Source organism: Myzus persicae, unplaced genomic scaffold (assembly GCF_001856785.1).
Source record: "Myzus persicae strain clone G006 unplaced genomic scaffold, MPER_G0061.0, whole genome shotgun sequence".
Classification (NCBI taxonomy): Eukaryota; Metazoa; Arthropoda; class Insecta; order Hemiptera; family Aphididae; genus Myzus; species Myzus persicae.
Genome location: NW_019100913.1, coordinates 826,058 through 847,585, shown reverse-complemented (window position 1 = coordinate 847,585; position 21,528 = coordinate 826,058). Strand labels below are relative to the sequence as shown.

Genomic DNA, 21,528 nt, shown 5'->3' with positions numbered 1-21,528 from the left:
AAACTGCATATTTGTGCTAAAAAATAACTTACGGTATCAGAAAATCGGTTTTTAAAAATATTTAATATTTATAATTCAGCGCGTCTAACTGCTACGTAAACCTGTAGTGGCTGTAGTCACCTAGCTCTATCACATCATATCTTGCCTACTATATTATTATAATGATACTAGCCAGGTAATCAAATTCTGAGCTATGCTATCGATACCTAAATGTCTTAGGTACCTAAATATTAAAACAATTTAATTTCATAATTTATTTTTTTAATTTTTAATATAACAAATACAGATAATGCAGTATTGCAGTGTATTATATATTCTAAACTTAATAAAAAACTTAAAACCTATATTAAGTACAACATGAAATACTTATCGTGAATATAAATACGTCATATTAAATTGTAAATTAAACATATTTTTGTCTTCTTCTTTAGGCGGGCATTCGGTGCTTACTTCGCTTGTCTTGACTCCAGATCGCACGCCACTACGTGTGCGGTGATATGGGTGGGATGGATATTGAAAAAAAAAATGTTTGCTATTGACAATATTTGAGTTTGCCACATCACTGGATGTTATCAGCTGTAATGTGACAATAACGTTTCAAAAAAAAAAAAAAACAATGGTAATTTGATTGTATGTATATTGTTATTTGTTATAATAGTTATCAGAAAATAATAAGCCTGATGGGCTGTTTCTGCAGTTGCGTGCTATGGGGTATAATAATACATAGTTTTTAATTAAGAAAGTTGGTCATTTTTATGGCTACCACAGTAGATAATACCTACATTTAGTATGTATATAGTACCTACCTATATTTTACCACAATTCTCGTTTCGTGTTAGGTAAATTACATTATTATTACCAAATCAATATCCTTTATGGTCGTAAAACAAATAAAACACCAAGAATCTGTGTAAGGCGTTTGTGTCACTTCGGTGTTTCGCCTGTCTCCGTCGTGTGCTATGGCTTTTGGCAAACTATGGCAGTGTATATATGCACCTCTTCAAATGTTATGGAAACAATTATAATTGTTGCATTCAAAAATAACATTCCAGGGCGGATGGTCCACTGGTGACCATTAAACAAAAAAAATTATTAAGATAGAAGTAAAAGTTTTCATAATTTTGAATGAAATGAAAACAATAAATAAGCTTGTTTAATGCAATGTATTATACAATCTTATAAAACCAGAAAGGTAATAATAAAATATAACTTACCTAGTTCTATAGAATTGGAGTACCTTGTAATAGAAAATAATTTTAAAAAAAAATGTTGTTTTGATTCTAACTTGGTAGCAGTAAAAATAAGTTGAAAATGTAGTATTATATACTGATTGATTATATAATAATCAATAATGCAATTTTAAAAAAAAAACCGTGGAATTATTGCATTTGTTATATTATATTAGGTTTCGAGTGCACTTCGTCAATAACTAAAAAGTAGGCCTCCGTAATGGATAAAAAAAAAGATACGAAAAACCAGTTTCTGATGTAAGTTTAAGATTTTTATAACAAAAACTGTAATGCATTTTATACGATTGATGATGTGATTGTTATTGTTACAAAAATAAAAATTCACCAAGTAGGTACCCGTTCTGCTGTAAAATATGTGTCGAGTGTACTGTACCTCCATGCCTCCATTGTATACGATTGAAAACAATTCTGAATGAAGATGGAGAACTTAATGGTCAACAAGGCTACTTAGCATATATTTTAATAATAATATTACAATTTTAACAACATGTGTTTGTACGTATTAGACTCTGACAGGAGTACAGCAGTGATGTATGTATTCCCCCCCCCCCAAGTATCTTTTTAAAGTATTTACTAAGTATTTCCAATTTAAACATCCAATAGTATTAACTTGATCCAATTTTCTACCAAAAATCTCCCTCGAAGTTAAGAATAATCTTTTCTACTAGAATAATTATTTTCAGACACCAAAAAAAAAAAAAAATGATAAAAATACAACATACATCAATGTAATATAATTACAAAAACATCTCTAAAACATAAATCTAAAAAACATACAAGATTTACTTTAGTGGATCATTCAATCACGTGGAGTCTACAAGTATACTTGGGACGTTTACGATTACCTAACTTGATTCAGGATACACGGTCCTAGTCACTATCAATATTATATATTATTTATACATATATATAATACATCTCCTCTATATTATATAGGAGAATGATAATATCGCATACGTAAATTTCCCACTAGTCCAATATACACGGAGACTTATGAAATGGTTCGCGATCGTCCGTTTGGCCACCCCTGCACCAGAAATTCAATATCTAGAGATTCTATTTCACCCGTCGGGTTGAGTATTTTTTTAGACGTCTCAAACTCTCAATATAATAATATATAATCTTGGTATTGTACGCGACGTAGAGGGTGTTCGTAGACAAATACAATATTCGATCACCGAGTGTGATACATTATTTTGATCTCTGACACTTCGAAGGACTAATCAAATAATAATAATATAATAAATTGCCAATAGGTACAACCAAATAATGAAATAAAATACAGTTAATACAAATAATAAATAACGATACTATACGTTTTAATTATCGAATAAACTTCCTCTTTAACTTGGTTGGCTTTTCATAATTTGTATTTTGTAATAGCTATATCTAACTATACAATACTAGTCTACTTCTAAGTGCTAATACAAATACCTACTAAATTTTACATTTTGTAAGTTTAAATATTACTCGCCAATCCCTATTGCTATGTAAACAATTATTCAGGTTGTCATTATAATATTATATAACGAGGAAATATTATGTAATTTTGCTGCATTTTACAATTCAAATATTTAAGTACTGAGTACTCGTAATATATTTAACTGGATTGGTCAGTGTTACTTGGTTCCTATTAATGGCAACAAACTGTCCTCGTGGGAGATGGACAATTGACCGACAACCATTCGACCGACAGGACAATCGATCGACAACCAAAATACCGACAAGACAATCAACCGACAGGGTCAATCGACTGACAACCAAAATACCGACAAGATAATTTTATCTTTAATTTATATTCTTATTTTAAAAATATTTTAATAATACATTTTTTATGATATTGTATAATAATATTGATAATATTTTTTTTATAATAAATAATAATTTGCTAGTTAAGTATAATAATTAAATAATTAAAAAAATAATTCGTTATATAATAAAAAAAAATACTGGAAAGACTAAAAAATAATATACAAATGTATGTGACTCTAGAGTGTATATTACATGGTTAGGTTGTGAGCAATACCTCGAAGATACTCCAGACGTGTCTTACCTTCACGATTGTTAAAAGCAGTCTTCAAGCGCTGTTCACGTTTTTGCTGAAGATTTGTTGGGCGTGGCTTTGGAGCTCCTCGAAGAATAGCTTCGATATCTGCATCAACCTTACTTTGTTCTTTCTGAAGTTCTTTAATCAGCGTAAACAGACCAATATGAGCCCTCCCTATCAATTCATTCCAACGCCGATGCCATGCCTCATTTTATAATTTTATATTTTATAATTTTGGTTTAACCTGCTTTATTTGTTGTCTTATTTATTTTATATAAAAGAGACATGTGCCAATTTTCAAAACTTTCAGCAATATATATATGATATAAGTTCCCGATTAAATTATATTTAAAGAAGATTTTTATTATTATTAAATATTATTACTATACAATATTTATAAAAATCTTTTTAATATAAGTGAAATTAAATTACTATGTAGGTACTTATAATATTTAATTACTATTTTGGTTGTCGGTTGATTGTCTTGTCGGTATTTTGGTTGTCGGTCGATAGTCCTGTCAGTCGAATGGTTGTCGGTCGATTGACCCAGAATCGTCCTCGTAAATATAATATTCTTTCGTTGATATACTAAATAGGTATTGGTATTATTAGTAATATTATTATTAGCATCATCGAACAGTCGACCTAAAACATTAAATTGTTATAACCACACACGGAGAGATCATTTATACAGGATAGGTATAAGTACAATTTTATTTCAGGCACGTGCAGTATACCAACCTCCAAACGCACCGTCATTACCCAACGAAGTTCAGAGTGTTTACAATATAAAGGAAGGTTATTTCATCGTGAATCATACAAGACATTTAAAGAAATGCAAGGCATTTCAAAATAATATTTATTTTAGATTCTAAGCAGTGAATGTATTGATTTTTCAATGATGTGCATGTGTTTTTTTAGATTTATAAAGAAATAGGTTATTTCATCTTGAATAGGGTGCACTTTATACGTATTCTCTAATATGTAATGCATTTTTAAATGACTTTCATTAATAGATTCTAAGCGATGAATGTATTGATTTTACATTGATCTGTGTTATTTTTGTATTCATCGTTATCTTTAGGGCATGAATAATGCTTCGACTTAAAACTTTGGGTGGGAGGAGGGTTGTTTCTGGGGGAAATTAATCCATCTGATACTTACATTAGGGGGTTAGAACATTTATACGAGATTTCATGTTGAGTTTTTCTTACACAAAATTATACAAACAACTTTAAAGTAATTCTACAAATATTTTATTATGAGAATCGGAAATTTAAATTTCAAAATTGGATATGTAAGCGTAAAATCTGTATCTAATATCTAATCAAATTATTTTCTTATTTTTTGTAATTAAAAAATGAATAACAATAGAAACTTAGATAATTAGATACTCACTAAATGTTGAGACGGTATGTCAGTCTAAGATATTTTATATTGTTATTGCTCATTAATTTATTATTTATTACGCGATAGCCGGTAAGTTGAATTAATATTTTTCATAAAAATATTCTTAAATTATCAGTGATGCTGGAAAAATATAATATTTGCTCATGTAAAATTAGGCTCTTTTAGACCTAAATTACAACAACATGACTAAAATCGTCAATCTTTGTGTTAATGTATAATTTCGTCTAAATTTGAACTTAAAATAACTATAAAAAAAGCTTTATTTATATCGATTTTTTGATTTTTTGATTACAGAATTAAATACTTACTTAAAACTTTGTTTTAAATGTTCAATCTTTAGCAATAAAACTTGAACATTTAAAACATTTAATATATTTTTAAAATCATTTTTCAATTATAAATTTGAGAAATATCGTAAACCTTTGAACTTTAAATGATTATAAAATAAAAACTTGCCGATGTATTTAAATTTTTTAATATTTTTCAACTGATATTGTAATACTATATCAAGAGTCTTGTATTCAATTTTCATGCTTTTTGAATAAAATTTTATTGACATATTATATAAAAAAAAAAAATAAAAAAAACTGAAAATTTAAAATGTTCGTAAGCAGCTCACATCAAGTCAAAGTTTTTATACAGTTATTCGTTTTTTGAATTACATCAGAATAAGAAAATCACTGTGTAAGAAATAGAGTGAATATTCAATGTAGTAAAAATTTCAACTTAAAACTCGCATACAAATTTAACTTTACTTTCCGGTAGATATTTTTTTTGGTAAAGGTAGGATAATTTATAAGGAATCTTGTATTACATTTTTAAAATCTTTGATTTACATGAATTTTGTAAAATTTCTAACTTCAAACGTTCATAAAAAAATATTGTGGAAATACTCTTAAATTTTTTTTTTAGTTTCCACTAACAGCAACTTATAAGAACTTTGTTTTACATTTTCAAGTTTTTTGACGAAGCTAAACATTTTTGATCGACATTAATTAAAAAAGAACTCATAATAATCGAACATTTCATATGCCTATAAATAGCTCAACCTGAAATAAATATTTTGAAAATTATACCTATGGTGTACAAAATGCTAATACAAACATTCAGTGAAAATTTCTATACCATTGGTCATTTGTTTTAGAGTTACACCAAAAACCAAAATCGTTTTTTTTTGAAAACTCGTTTTGCATAATATAGAAATTCCCGTTTTTCCTTAATTTTTTTTTGTTTTTCCTGTCAATTTTGAAAACTTTTGGGAATTTCAAATTTTTACCTCCCGAATGCACCAATTTCATTCACTTTCCTACCACAAAAGTTGCTTTTGAAGAAATTGGAAGCACTTCCACTGCCCCAAACCGTAATGATGACACAAAAATAAAAAAAACACACATCAATGTAAAATCAATTCATTCATCAATGCATTCATCAATACATTCATATCAATACATTCATCAATACATTCAATACATAGTTTCTTTGGAAATCATTTGAAGTTCAAATTTTGACAAAATTCTTAAAGTTATTGTAAAATATACTGTAAAAATATTCACGCATATTATGCAATAAATATTTATACACAAGATCGTTAAAATTTTGTGTAATAGAACTTGTGGGGATTGGAAACTTCACAGATTTCTAAACTAAAAGTGTTTACTAGTTTGTACGTATTCAATTCTATTGGTGTAAGGTTTTGATGTCACTTTAAAAATCTCGTAATACAGTAATACAGCGATAATTGCAGACCACTGGATAGAAATTCACATAGATTAAAGTAAACTAGATAATTTTGCCATTTCGGGATAGACCGTGAGCTCTGTTTAGAATATATTTTAGCATATAATGATTTGCATGATCGATGTTCCTACGTTCAAAGACACCGGACTATAGTTTCTGTTGTGGCAAGGTGCTATAATATTATACTATAGGTACCAATCAGTGTGGATGAATCCAGGATTTTCTTTTGGGTATGACTATAATACAATGTTATACATGTATTATTAAAATTGTATGATATTATATACATATAATGCTATACTTATTATAAAATCATGTAAATTCAATAACATAATACCTAGTATAATATTATAATATTATGCTCTATATGAAACTAATGTTAAGGAAAAAAAATTATCTATAAGTATTTAAGATTCAACTAAAATTTTACCATACCATATAATATGAAACAATGAAACAACATTAATTTAGTATTGAGTTTCTATAAAAATAAAAATATTGTTGTGCAAGGGGGGATGGGCATCACTAGGTGGCGGGTACCAGGTTTTGAAAAATGTAATGGGTGTCTTAGGTGTTATGAACTTCAACACATTCCCAATTCTAATCCGTATGAATATGGGTGTTCAGTCCAGAAAAAAAAGTTTTTACAAAATATTTTTTAGATTCTGAGCGGAACGATGCATGTATTGATTCTACAAAAATGACCTTATAGATACATGCAATTTTCCCTGAATATTTTTGTTGGCATTTTCTATATACCATTAAATTTTCAAAATATTTTGACTTGCGTTGAACTATTTATAGGCATATGAAATGTTCGATTATTATTTGTTTTTTTATCGTCGATACAAAAATGTTCGCTCTGTTAAAAAACGTGTAAATGTAATACAACAAGGTTCATCGTAAGTTGTTGTTAATGAAAATTAAAAAAAAAAGATGAGCATAAATCCATAATAATTTTTTATGAGTGTTTAAACTTAGAATATTGACAAAATTCAAAAAAATCACGAAAACTAGCAAATTATATTTAGTTATAAATTTATAAAAATTTTTCTTTTTATATCCAAGATTTACAAATGTAATACAAGATTCCGTATAAGTTCGCCTATTTTTATTAAAAAAAACTAGTGGAAGTCAAATAAAATTTTTATGAGTATTTGAAGTTGAAATTTTTTAAACATTGGATATTCACTCCATTTCTCATATAGCGATTTTTTTATTTTATTGTAATTTAAAAACGATTAACTGCAGATTCTTTAAACTATAACGTTTATCACTTTGTTGTAATTCGGTTCTAAAACAGATCAATTTTACATAGGTATATTTAATATTTTTCCATCATTACTGATAATTTAAGAATAATATTAATTCAACTTACAGGTTACCATATTAATAAAAAGTAATACAAATATAAAATATCCTAGACTGACATATCGTCTTCAATAAGAATCATTTTTCAGTTATTTTAAAACGATATTAATTAGATATACTATTTTCCTATAACTGATTGAATGTCTTAGAAAAAAACAGACTTCCCCTCCCTATGTTTTTGTGGTATTGTTCCTTAGAACCCAAATAATGTAGAAAACTTTAGATCACGTCTTTACTTAACAACATAGTAAAAATCGAAAAACCACACAAAAAGAATCGCGGCTCTTTGCAATGTCAGAAATGTCAGCCATACGGCTACACACAAAATTATTGCAACCACGCTTTGCGCTGTGTCAAATGTGGAGAAAACCACCTCAATTCTGACTTCGCCAAAGATCACAATAATCCTGCTACTTGCGCCCTTTGTCCAATGGTCACACCCACCAACTCTACTAACCCCCAAACTCAAACCAAGACCAAAACTTATGCGGATGTGACAACCAAAACACATATATTTAACTTATTTCCGGTATTACTTACTAATTTATATCTAATCCGAATTGTACTAATCAACCCACTTATTTACACTCCTCTCAGATGTTCAAATAGACTCACCGCCAAGAATGCTACCTAAAACTGTTATTTTTGTTCAATTCTTCATTGCTATTAACATATTATATTATTATATTATTGCTTATTAGTTATTACTATCAGGTTTTAACTATTTTAACTATTTTAATATTAAGTTTTCATATTAAGACCTTCACTGGTTACTAATTATATTCATCTATATTTTTCCTTTCACGTATTGTCACACTACCCCGATATAATTATATTATGTAATAATTGTTGGATAATATTATTTCTTGTTCAAATTTAGTCATTATGTTATGTATATATTGTAAATTTGTAACTGTTGAACTGAATAGTTATTATTATTAAAAGCTAATAAAAATGAAATAGTTCATGTCCTAATATCATTAGTATGGGTATATCTAAACAAACAACTAACTACAAACTCGAATTAACAAGTAACTACGTAAAATACATACACAATGATATTATATCACGGTATGAAGATTATAAAATAATAATTATTTGGGTTGCGAGGGTTTTTGGATTAAGGCTTTTTAGGGGTGTTACGGGTTTTGGTTTATTAGGGTGTAAGGAGCTGTTTTTTAAGGAGATTTTCTATTTTAAATTATTTGAAAATTGTATAGAAACATTCTATAATAATTAAAATATTGATAAAAATGGACTGATTAGTAATTGTATTTTTAATGCCCGCATTTTTAATTTTAATTACTGAATTGTACTATAACGTACTATTTCCACAAATAGTAGGTATCATTTTGATATAGTTCATTTCAAATTCTTTAAAACGAATATGTTAAATTAATACTGGTGTGAATGAAAAATATAAATACATAAATGATAATACAAAAATAAAATTAATTTTTATTATTGTTATGCGTTTGGGTATAACTAAATATTTTTAAACTTACAAAAATACAAGTGTTATCTGTGCCAATTTAATATTAACGAAAATTTAAATTGAAAATTATAATAAAATTTAGACCTCGCATAACCATTACATATTACTATCAATTGTTATTTGATGGACAAAAGTACATATTCTATGTCAGTTAAAAAGGTGACGTCAACATCATGTATACAGTTAGATGTAAATAAATACAACTTGTATGGCAAATATTTAAAATTTATAAAAAATATGAATGAAATAAGTTTACATTTGAAGTATAATAATATTATATCCACTATTGATTCTAATTCTGAAAAAAGTTGCCCGAAAAATGATTGACAGATAGTAAATATTATTTTATTTGCTATAATCCGATAAAAATAATAATGAAATAAAAATAAAAGACATTTTAAAGGCTATAATGGATTGTAATATATAATTGACAATTTTTCAATCACTCATTTGGCAAGTAAACCACTTTCGGTGAAGAAAAATCATATCCACTAAAAGTCAAACGAATAAACGAAATTGATGTATTCAATCTTCTGCGATCTCTAAAACAATTGTACCTACTTGACACCAAAATTAAATTGTTTTCGGATGTCATCAATCATAAAGAACAAGAACACATGTTTAATCTACTAAAATAATTAGAATAACGACACAATAAAGAAGAAAATAAGATGGTTATTAAACATATAAAATTAAAAATTATCAGAATGCCAAAATATAAAATAACCAATTAAGTCTTCACTCTTCAAGCATAAACATTTGTCATTAAATTACACTTTGAAATAATAATGAAATTAGTCAATTCAAGCTGAAATTCCTCTATTTGTATTTATTAAATTGTTCTATAATATTGTAGTAAAACTTAGTTTACACTTAACATAGTATATTGGAATGTCAAAATAAGGTTGAAAATAAATATTCATTACTAACTTAAAATTTAAAGCTTATCGGTGCAGAATTCTGATAGAATCAGCCACACCAGTTAATTATTAAGAGTTAATGGGGATTTAATATTGGTTTCCGATAAAATTATTATAATACTAATTTGGATTTGTGACAATACAATTCAATTAATGCACGGCTTTCACCAGATTTTCAGATCTTTTCTTTATATTATTTCTTTGTAAAAAAAATCAAAGAAATCAGATATTTTTTAGAAAAAGAAATGATCATTAAAAAAAAAAGATAACAATGACTGTACGTCGTCGCAGTGAAAAATTCATGGAACTGCTTTCTATAAATATCATTTAAATAGATAAGTAAAATAAATTACATAATCTTCAAAACGAGATTAGGTGAATTTTTGAAAATATTTAATAATATATTAATAATCATAATTTTCATTTAAAATGTTTCAAACATTTTCTCATAAATCTAGTGTTATATTTTTGATTCAAATCTTCTGAGTTAGATATGAATTCTATACAATTATAAATACTTTTATGGTATTAGAAATTTAGAAACATATACGTTTTATTTATTATTATGCTATTGAATTTTGAATGTAACGTTATAAAATGTCAATTCCAAAGTGCATAACACTGACGATTCCGTGAAATATAAAATCAAGGAATTAAAAAAAAAATTAAAGGTTAACTTATGTAGTATACCTATTCACGTTCTTACATAAAATACCAGGGGAAAGGGTCATCAAATAGTTATGAGGTAATACATTTTTTTTTCAAACTTAAGCTTTAAGTTATGTATGTACCTTAAATTTATACATATTTACCCAGCTTACGTATGTATGCAAGTTTGTATAATTTATCTCATTTCAATACTATTACACTCCACATTTCCATTGTTCGATTAACATTTTGTATTAATTGAAAAATTATAGTTATTAATTCATCACTATAATATTCATCATAAGGTATATTATAATAAAAATGAGTGCACAAACTATTTGTGCATTCTTAGAATTGACGTACGTTTCCCCAGCCCCCCACATATCAATTTTTCCAAATTTTTTTTCCCCAACATTTAGTACGTCATTTGTTTGTATTTGTTTGACCAAACTCAGAATTTGTTTGATGTCGGTTCCCCTTGGAAAATCGGTTTTCCGTGCGGGAGGCTGTAGAAACGTTTCCCCAGCCCCCCACCCCGTTAATTATTGACTTTTTGCAATTTTTCTTTTTCCAACATTTAGTACGTCATTTGTTTGTATTTGTTTGACCAAACTCAGAATTTGTTCGACATCGGATACCTCGGAAAATACGATTTTCCGTGCGGGGGGCTGCAGAAACGTTTCCCCAGCTCCCCGCATAAAAAATAATGGACTTTCAGCGAATTTTTTTTTACCAATTATTAGTACGTTATTTGTTTGAATTTGTTTGACAAGAACCAGAATTTGTTCGACATTGGATACCCCGGAAAATACGATTTTCCCGTGTGGGAGACTGAGGAACCGTTTCCCCAGCCCCCCGCATAAGAAATAATGGACTTTCAGCGATTTTCAGCGAATTCATGAACTGGAAATTATAAATAAAATGCAAATAAATCTATTTAATTGTTTCTTGATATTATGATATACATTATAGGTATAAGGTATTATTGCAAAATATTATAATAAAGTTGTATAAGATACAATGGTCCGTCACATAAAAATTAAATCATAATTTATTAAGTACTTACTCACATTCAATATACCATAGTAGATATATGCGTAATAAACAAAATTAATGTACGTACGTTTTGCCAGCCCCCCCCCTCAAACGAAAATCTATAAACAAACTATGCAGATATTTAGCACCTAATTCGCACGAATTCGCACGCCTATTTTGGGGATTCGCACGACCTTCAAAAAATTCATTTCATAGTTTGTTTTATAAAATTAACAGCTAAAATTGAAAATTGAATTCAAAAGTTTTTAAAATTTTCAACTTTTATAGCTAAGGGTTGAACATTTAAACGAGGTTCCACGTAAGTAGGTTATTCTGTAATCAAAAAAATTTAAAAACATAGACGTACAATTTTTTTTTAGTTATTTTGTGTTCAGATGACGTACATGTTCCCAGCCCCACCCAATAAACATTTTAATATTTTTTTCAACTTAACATTTAGCAGTCAATTATAGCAACAATTTGCAAGCCTGTTTTCACAATTTGCAAGCCTTTAGTTGAATTATAAAATTTAAAAAACAAAGTCTGGGTGGAGACACATGTCCCCATCCCCACCCATGTCATCAAAAACACATTTTTTAATTTTTCTTGAAACATCATTTAGCAGCCAATTAGCAACGATTTGCAAGGTAGTTGTCGAAATTTGCAAACCAATAATTCGTCTGTTTTACGAATTTCCGAAATTTGCACTTATTGCCAGCCCCACCCCGTACCGAAATAATGCGATTTCCGACTTGCGATTCATGTCAATATTTTAACCTGATAAGAATTTAAAATTGAAAGTTTGACAAAATTTATCACATTTTAAATTTAATAATAATTTTGTAGTTAAAAATTTCTAAAATGTTCAACTTTAATAGCTAAGGATTGATAATTTAAAACAAGATTCCACTTAAATAGGCTATATATAAATTACTTTATTCACTTTAGTATCATTAAATATACTTCTTAATGTCAGAATCGTTTTTCTTATACAATGATATTTTATCATTGAATTCAAATTTAATACCATCCATTATACAGTGACTCACTTGTAACCTACTGTACAGCAGTGCATATTTTTTTAACTTACATCCCAAAGCCATTATTTGTTTGAACATAATATATATATTTTGTCACAAGATTTAGGTGATTATTATAGTATTTTCAAAAAGTACCACTCATTATCTTTTGTCTTTTGTTAAGAAATTCATAGATTACTAGATAATACGTTTAGATCATTATTTTTTTTACTTCCTGTTGCTTTTCATGACATATTTTAATAAGAGTCTATCTATAAATTAATTAAGATTTAATAAACGTTTTCATGATTATATTATTCAGACAACCTAGTTTTTTTTGTAATGTATGTAGTTTTACAAATTAAATAATATTTCATTTCTTAATCTGAATACGTATGTCGTAAAATGATGGTATTTTTTTATCCTCAAACATGTTCATAAACATGTTTGAGGTTGAATATAATTGGAAGATAGTCTAAATGCCATCAAGATATCAGATATTGTAAGTTAATACAATTTTTAGTTTTTATTAATATAAATATTTTTATTTAATATAGATTTTTTTTTAAACATAGATTTTTTTTTATCTAGTTTATATTTTGTTTATTCGATAAAGATTTTTAATTAATACAGATTTTTTATTGATTTTTTTTCAAATATAAATCTTCTTATCAAGTATATATTTTTTATTTTATACAGATTTTTAATTAAATAGGTACAGAATTTTTTTGAGTACAAATTGTTTTATCAAATTTAGATTTTTTTTATTAAAATTTTTATGATTTTAATTTAACTAAGAATTTTCATATAATAAACACATTTTATCAAACATTTTTTTATTAATATTTTTAAAGTGATTTACCAAAAATATTTTTTATCAAATAAAGATTTTTTTAAGATTTTAGATTTTTTATCACAGTTTTTTATTGATTTTTTTAACGAATAGAATTTTTTTTACAATTTAATTCATTTTGGATTTTTTGTAAAAAATATAAATTGAATACAAATCTGTTTGATGAAAAATTCACAATTTATAAGATCTATAGTTTAAAAAATTTATATTTTATTAAAATATAAATAAAAAATGTTTGATAAAACATATATTTAATACAAAATCTTTATAACATTGAAATCTTAAAAACTTCTGTTTCGTAAAAATTTAATAAAAATATGTATATTGAGTAAAATTAATCAAATAAATCGAATTTTGATAAAAAAATACGTGCATTATATTTTTTACCAACCATGATTTTTATTAGTATTTTTTACAAATAGACTATTTTTATTTATTTTAAATAAAACCGATTTTTATTGAATTAAAATCTAAAAATAATTCTGTTCAACAAAAAATCAATAAAAAAACTTATTAAAAAATTTAAAATCATTAAAAAAGATTTATTTTTGATAAAAACTTCGTAATTTATAAAAAAAATGGAAATTGAATTAAAATCTTGTATAAAAAATTTGTATTTATTAAAAATATTAATGACAAATTTTTTTTTAATTTTTACTAAATTATAATCAAAAAATTCTGTTTGATAAAAAATCAACAAAAAATCTTTATATCATACAAAATTAACAAAAAAATGGTTTTTATCTATTTTTTATTATTTTCTATTTTTTTTTTGATTTTTCATCAAACCGATTTTATTGAATTGAAATCTTAAAAAAATTCTGTTCAATAAAAATTCAATAAAAAACGTACAATCGAATATAAAATCATTAAAACAGATCTATATTTCATACATTTCACACATTTCAAAATTCGTACATTATAAAAATTTAAATTTAATTAAAATCTATTTGATAAAAAAGTCATAATTTAAAAAATCTGTATTAAATAAAAAATCTATATTTGATAAAACTATTAAAAAAACTAAAAAAATTGTTAACTGAAAACAGATCAAAACAAGTTTTATCTTGTAGTAAATGATAACATGTTTTATTTACATGTAAGAAAGAGGCTTTCTTTGTAATAAAATTAATTTTAAAAATTTCAAACTAAGGTATAAAAAGTTATTTATATTTTTATATCATCATAACAACATTCAAAATATATATACAATTGTAATAATTTAATCTAATTGAAAAGTCGTATTTACAAGGCTGGTATAATTAAAAATTACCTATTTTAAAAACTATTTGGATTTATAATATAAATTATAAAATATATAGTTTTAGAAAATAAGATATAATATGCAAATCGATAGCTGAGAAAACATAGTATGGTAATTACATGCTAAAAATTGGCGTAGAAACGATTTTGAATTTCTGAGTATTTCTCAAAGTGGGGTGGGGCTGGCGACATGTGCAAATTTCGGAAATGTGTATAACAGACGAAATATTGGTTTGCAAATTTCGACAACTACCTTGCACATTTTTGCTAACTGACTGCTAAATGTTAAGATGAAAAAAATGTTTAATGTTTATTGGGCGGGGCTGGGGACATGTACGTCATTTGAACACAAATTACTAATAAGTAATAACTAACTTCTTATGCGGGGGGCTGCGAATTAGGTGCTAAATATCTGCATAGTTTGTTTATAGATTTTCGTTTGAGGGGGGGGGAGGGGGCTAGCAAAACGTACGTACATTAATTTTGTTTATTACGCATATATCTACTATGGTATATTGAATGTGAGTAAGTACTTAATAAATTATGATTTAATTTTTATGTGACGGACCATTGTATCTTATACACAACTTTATTATAATATCTTGCAATAATACCTTATACCTATAATGTATATCATAATATCAAGAAACAATTAAATAGATTTATTTGCATTTTTATTTTTAATTTCCAGTTCATGAATTCGCTGAAAATCGCTGAAAGTCCATTATTTCTTATGCGGGGGGCTGGGGAAACGGTTCCTCAGTCTCCCACACGGGAAAATCTTATTTTCCGGGGTATCCGATGTCGAACAAATTCTGAGTTTGGTCAAACAAATACAAACGAATGGCGTACTAATTGTTGGCGAAAAAAAATTTGTGAAAATTGATATGTGGGGGGCTGAGGAAACGTACGTTAAGAATTGTTCTCTTAAATTGTTCTAAAAATGCATAAAATTACTAATATACATAAATTGGTCTTTCGTGTATTAAGTTCGCAGTAAATTGTATATAAAATTATAATAAAGGTACACAATATACAAAGCACTGGTATTATCTGTAAAAACCGTGTACTATATAGTTTTGGGTATTATCTAGATACGATTTTCGTAAATTAATAACCTTTCAACTTATCTATGTAAAATTATGTTTTAATATTATATTAATGTTTAGCTTACATAAAAAATAGGTTTATCTAGATAATATTTTTAATAGTTGGTACCCTACAAAAAATAATTAATTAATTCTATATTTTTTTTATCACTTTATAATATAACGATCACTGATTATGAGTTCATACGACATCTATAAATCGCCTAATCCATGTTCACGAATCAAACCAACGTTACTAGAATACCAACACAAAATAAGAATTATATAATATTTCGTGTTACTATTGTCAACATATACCAAATTCAGCCATATAGGTACCGGCATGCAGTAGACAATACATACTACACCAGACGTCGGCGGTCGGGAGAAAACAATGTGAATAAATATAGCTAGGTACTCATTGTTCTTGTTTTAATAAATTGTTCTCGTAATTCTATACACCAAGTTACCATCATCTATTTACTAATTACCAAATAAATATATAAAGTGAAAAAAAAATAAAAAAATATTATTTTTAACTTCAAATCGAGTATTAAAAATTAAATAAAACTCTTTTTGCAGTATTTTGTTGTACTAAAAAAACATGAAACTACTATTAATATCAACAACAGCTGTTGACTGGGAACTGGTAACGATAGATCATAAGTGGAGTAAACCATTTGACTACTTGATAGACTATCAAATAAATGATATACATTGGAAGCATTGATTAAAACAGTATATACCCACTATTTAAGCCAAAGTGGTTATATATTTATTTATTTATTTATTTATTTATTAATTAATTCACGGAATAAAAAATTCCTTATTTAGTATAGAACATAACAATAATTCAGTAAAATAAGATAACTAACATATACAAGGGCGATGGCCAAAAAATACAGCAGAATAACAGGCACAGTAAATATAAACTAAAATAATTAGGACACAAGTAAAATTACATACAATAAATGTACAAAAAATAACACAATATTAAGGTAAACTGAGAAAGGAGGGGTCCTCGTTAGCCAACCGCATCATGCGGTCAATTGGTTTGTTTTTACCGTAATTGGTAAAGTGGAGAGGTACAGTAAAAGGAACTCGAGACCTTGTGGCCCGATGTGGAACTTTAAAGTTTACTTGGATAAGCAGTGAAGGGGCATTTAAGGAACCATCGATTAACTTTTTTAAAAAGGCCAGATTAGCTTTAACGCGCCTATCTGCTAAAGATGTAAGGCTAAGTGCGCGCAATACTGGAGTATAGTCGTGAGGAGGATGGACAATTTTTAGCATGTAAGCTGCAGACGACAGAAAGCGCCTTTGTACACGCTCTAAGTGGTATTATATATATTATATTATATTATATTATATTATATATTATATATTATATATTATAATATATGCACCTCGTTAATCAATGATATAAATCTGTACTATTATTTATAAGTTATAACCAATGATTCCAAGTTTCTTATAATATCATAAATTATTATAATATATTATACCCATTGATTTTTTTCAGAAATGTGATAAATTATTTGTTTAATGTATGTACACCCATTACCCATAGTTCTAAATCCTCTGGCCTATATTCGAATTATAGCTCAAGTCCTTGGGCCTCATGAATATGACACCTATATTTGGGGGTCATATCTTTGAAACACCATCCATGTAGGTATGCGTGACTGTCGTGATGTTATATTATAAATTAATATTATAATAGCCCATACATAATACGAGTATTCGCACTGTGTTTTAAGTCTAAAACCAGCATATAAAAATGCACTTATATTATATAGTAAGGTTTTCCGTTTAGGAAACAATAAAATATACAACTTAGTGCCCTTTTTTTTTTGATAAATTGTAAAAGCACTTTATTTTTTAACCATGGACGGCGCTATGAATAGGCAATTTCTGTACGTCGGTGTGTAGGCCAGGTTACAATCAAGCGCTTAGATCGACGTTCTATCCGGGCTTGTACTTTGTATGCACAGTATAATAGTTGTTGTAGTGTAGTCCTATTAAACCTATCCAGCGGTATCCACCATTTATTACAACGAATATTATTACAGTGCTCACATAATATTATTATTATTTTACTATTCAAGCACGTAGCCGTCGTCTGAGAACTTCCTGTTGCGGAAACTTTTCGGCGCAACGTTTGGCTGCCTTTCCGTCAGCGTGTCTCGGAACCACGCACATATTATACACAAAGATACGGAGAAAGAGTCGCCAGTGGCAAAACGTTTTCAACTCGGTGCGTATATCCACCCGGAAAGAATATTATATATGCCGGAAGTGAGTGTTCCGCGACGTTAAAACGCACCGCGTATACTAATACGCCCAATTCACTTATACAAGTCGTCTCGTTTATATAAGTTGGACGAAGCTTTAGTCGACGATTCTTCAGCGTCTGCGGTCCGATGAACTCAGCCATCAGTTTCAACAGTTTCGGCTAATACGAACGAGCACGATGGTAATATTTTTCTAAACTATTGAATATAAGTATAGTAGAACTCTGATTATCCGGATTAATTAGTGTCAAGGGTGGTCCGGATAAGCAAATATCCGGATGATTGGCGTATGATGCATCAAAAGTTATATAATTGTATGAATATATTGTTTGTATGTATTTATTATTCATTTATATGTAATATAATTTAAAATTCGTAACCATTAACAAATAATTTAATTATATATTTAACTGAAACAAAATAAGCCTTAATTACTGGTTTTCGATTCTTCTTGCTTCTCAAACCATTTAAACGCCAAATCCAATGCATCAAAAGCTTCAGAGTTTTTAATGTAATCGCGTCGGAATGACGGATATTATTAAGAATTATATATAACTATTCTTTATCTCATCTAAAAACGATTATGCGACACGTGTATGAATAAGGGCACGTGCCGTTTTTTTTCTCGTCCGGTTAATTGGACGTCCGGATGATTGGCGTTCGGATAATCGACTGTACCTATATTGTGCACATAGTAGTATATAATATAATATATATATACATATATGTGTGTGTGTGTGTGTGTGTATTATGAATATATATATATATGATAGTATTAATATTAGCATTAAGGCCCCTGCAAACCCTATTAATTTTTCATCAAAACGACCTTAGCGACTGACAAAAATTAAAGTACTTCTAGTGGTGCGATTTAAAAAATGTAATGATGTTTGAATTGGTCAACAAGTCTACTTTGCATCGGTCGGANTTGCCTCATAATGAAAAAGTTAAGCTATTGAAAATTGATATTTTAAATGGCCCATTTCATGTATTTGGATTTCATAATGAATGTGATAGGTAAGAAGAATATATTTGAAAAATTTTTTTATTAGTTATTGTTTTTATGATTTGTATTTAATATTTATTTTAAAATACTTGTTTTTTTAAAACATTATGATCTTTTTATAGGTACTTTTGTACAAGAAATAAGAACAAAGAAACAAATTTAGTTCCGGAAATGAAAAAATGTAGTGTGTGGAATGATTTAATTGCAGCAGTAAATTTAGTAGCTTATCATTCCAACAGTCTAATCTACCATGTGAATAATAACTGTGTTGAAACATATAACAGTGTAGTCGCCAAGTATGTAGGAGGGAAACGAGTGAACTTCTCACTAAGAGGTTAAAGATTTTTTTGTATCTTATTTTTTTTTAAATCAGGAAATTGGCATTCCTAATAACAAAATGTAATTAAATAATGTTTACTTTGTGGCACGTAAATAATATATTGATTTATCCTATTTGCCCTTAGCGCATATAATTATAATACTAATTGTGCCATGGGGTACATCGTGTACCTATTGAAAATAAAAAACTTTTAGGGTCTTATAATGCACGGTGTAATGCAGCAGTTTCCGCTTATAATTATGGACCAAATTATTTACGACAATTTTATAAGAAGTCAACCAATTTTAGCCCGGGAATGTACACAAAAAAGTATATAGCAAAAGAAAATCAAAGGAGATATATTGAAAAAAAAAAATGTATAATTAATCCTAGGTATAACTCATAATGTTTTAGTATAATGTATTTCAAACTTTAGGTATTGAATTTGTTAAAAATACTTAAAAACCTTAATACTTTTTTTTAGACCAAAAATAAAAAAAAAAATTATCTTTGGCGCGGATTCTGACTATGGGGCTGTAGATGAACTGGGATGTCAACCTTTAATAATGACAAAAGAAGAATTTGAAGACAAAAGAATTGAATTTTTAGATAATTTAAAATTAAATGAGACTGATATTTTGAAATTAGAACGCCGAACTACTGATCAATCTAGTAATGAGGAATGGAAAAAAGAAAGACTATCCAGATTAACAGCTTCCAATTTTGGTAAAATTTGCAAATTGCGTAAGACTACCGTAAGAAAAAATACTGTAATTTCCATTCTCTACCAATCCTATTTTTTTCATTGAACTACTGCTACCAGGTAAATTGTAATATTATAATATATATATTTTATTAATTATTAATATTATACTTTAGTACTTTACTTATTTTATTTTATAGTTACGGAATTCAATTTGAATCAATAGCAAAAACAGAGTTTGAAACCATGTACAACTGTAAAGTACTTCCAGCTGGTTTATTTGTTGATTTTAATTTACCGTTTTTAGCTGCATCGCCAGATGGCCTAATTGGAAATGATGCCATCATCGAAATTAAGTGTCCATACTCAGCAAAAGATTTTTCCCCAAACGATGCTCAAAAACAAAATAAATTAAAATATATGGAAATAGATTCAGAAAATCTTATTTTAAAGAAAAATCATAATTACTATTTCCAAGTTCAGGGACAATTACACATAACAAAAAGAAGGCTATGTTATTTTGTAATCTGGACACCTAAAGGTAAAAATATGATTATACATTTTTTGTGAATATTGCATACGATTTACATTTTTCAATTTGTTACTATTTAATTCATGTATTAGGGATTTCTGTGGATAAAATTTATCGTGATGATAAATTCTGGGATGAAAAAATGGAAACACCATTGTCGGAGTTTTACTTAAATCATTTATTGCCAGAAATAATTGAACCAAAATTTTCTCCTGACAAGTAACAATATGTTTTGTTTTATGTAAAATTATTTTCAAATAAAATGAAACAATTTAAGTACCTACCTTATCCGTCTATGTTTTTTTGTTAGTATTATTAATTATATAATATTATACTAGTTAGGTACCATTATTAGTTATTACTAAATATGGCCATATGGATATGGGTAATATAAATTGTGTAAAGTACTAATATAATATAATATACACAATATCTCAAATTTAACGTATATTATTTATTTTCATAATATTTACGTACCTACTGTTATTACTTATTATGTCCGACCCGCGAGGCCGCGACCGTCCATAAACCAGATAAG

At 27.4% G+C, this 21,528-nt stretch overlaps 1 protein-coding gene across 2 annotated transcripts; it reads left to right on the top strand.

Moving 5' to 3' along the window:
• The first annotated feature begins 19,364 nt into the window (after nucleotides 1-19,364).
• On the top strand, nucleotides 19,365-21,273 carry LOC111026766. Of its 2 annotated transcripts, XM_022304902.1 has the most exons (7): nucleotides 19,365-19,447; nucleotides 19,559-19,770; nucleotides 19,971-20,148; nucleotides 20,240-20,578; nucleotides 20,659-20,706; nucleotides 20,766-20,999; nucleotides 21,083-21,273. In XM_022304902.1, exons 2-4 carry the CDS (start codon nucleotides 19,608-19,610, stop codon nucleotides 20,562-20,564), a joined length of 666 nt encoding a protein of 221 aa, XP_022160594.1. In that variant the 5' UTR covers nucleotides 19,365-19,447; nucleotides 19,559-19,607; the 3' UTR covers nucleotides 20,565-20,578; nucleotides 20,659-20,706; nucleotides 20,766-20,999; nucleotides 21,083-21,273. The 2 variants fall into 2 exon arrangements, with proteins under 2 accessions (XP_022160594.1, XP_022160593.1); XM_022304901.1 differs by having other exon boundaries at nucleotides 20,659-20,999.
• Nucleotides 21,274-21,528: the final 255 nt, after the last annotated feature.

Bases quoted from the DNA above. Each gene is read 5' to 3' on its own strand.
- LOC111026766 (XM_022304902.1), top strand. From the start codon at position 19,608: ATGAAAAAATGTAGTGTGTGGAATGATTTAATTGCAGCAGTAAATTTA. The intron at 19,771-19,970 runs GTTAAAGATTTT...AAAAACTTTTAG, and splicing joins AGTGAACTTCTCACTAAGAG to GGTCTTATAATGCACGGTGT. The intron at 20,149-20,239 runs GTATAACTCATA...ACTTTTTTTTAG, and splicing joins AAATGTATAATTAATCCTAG to ACCAAAAATAAAAAAAAAAA.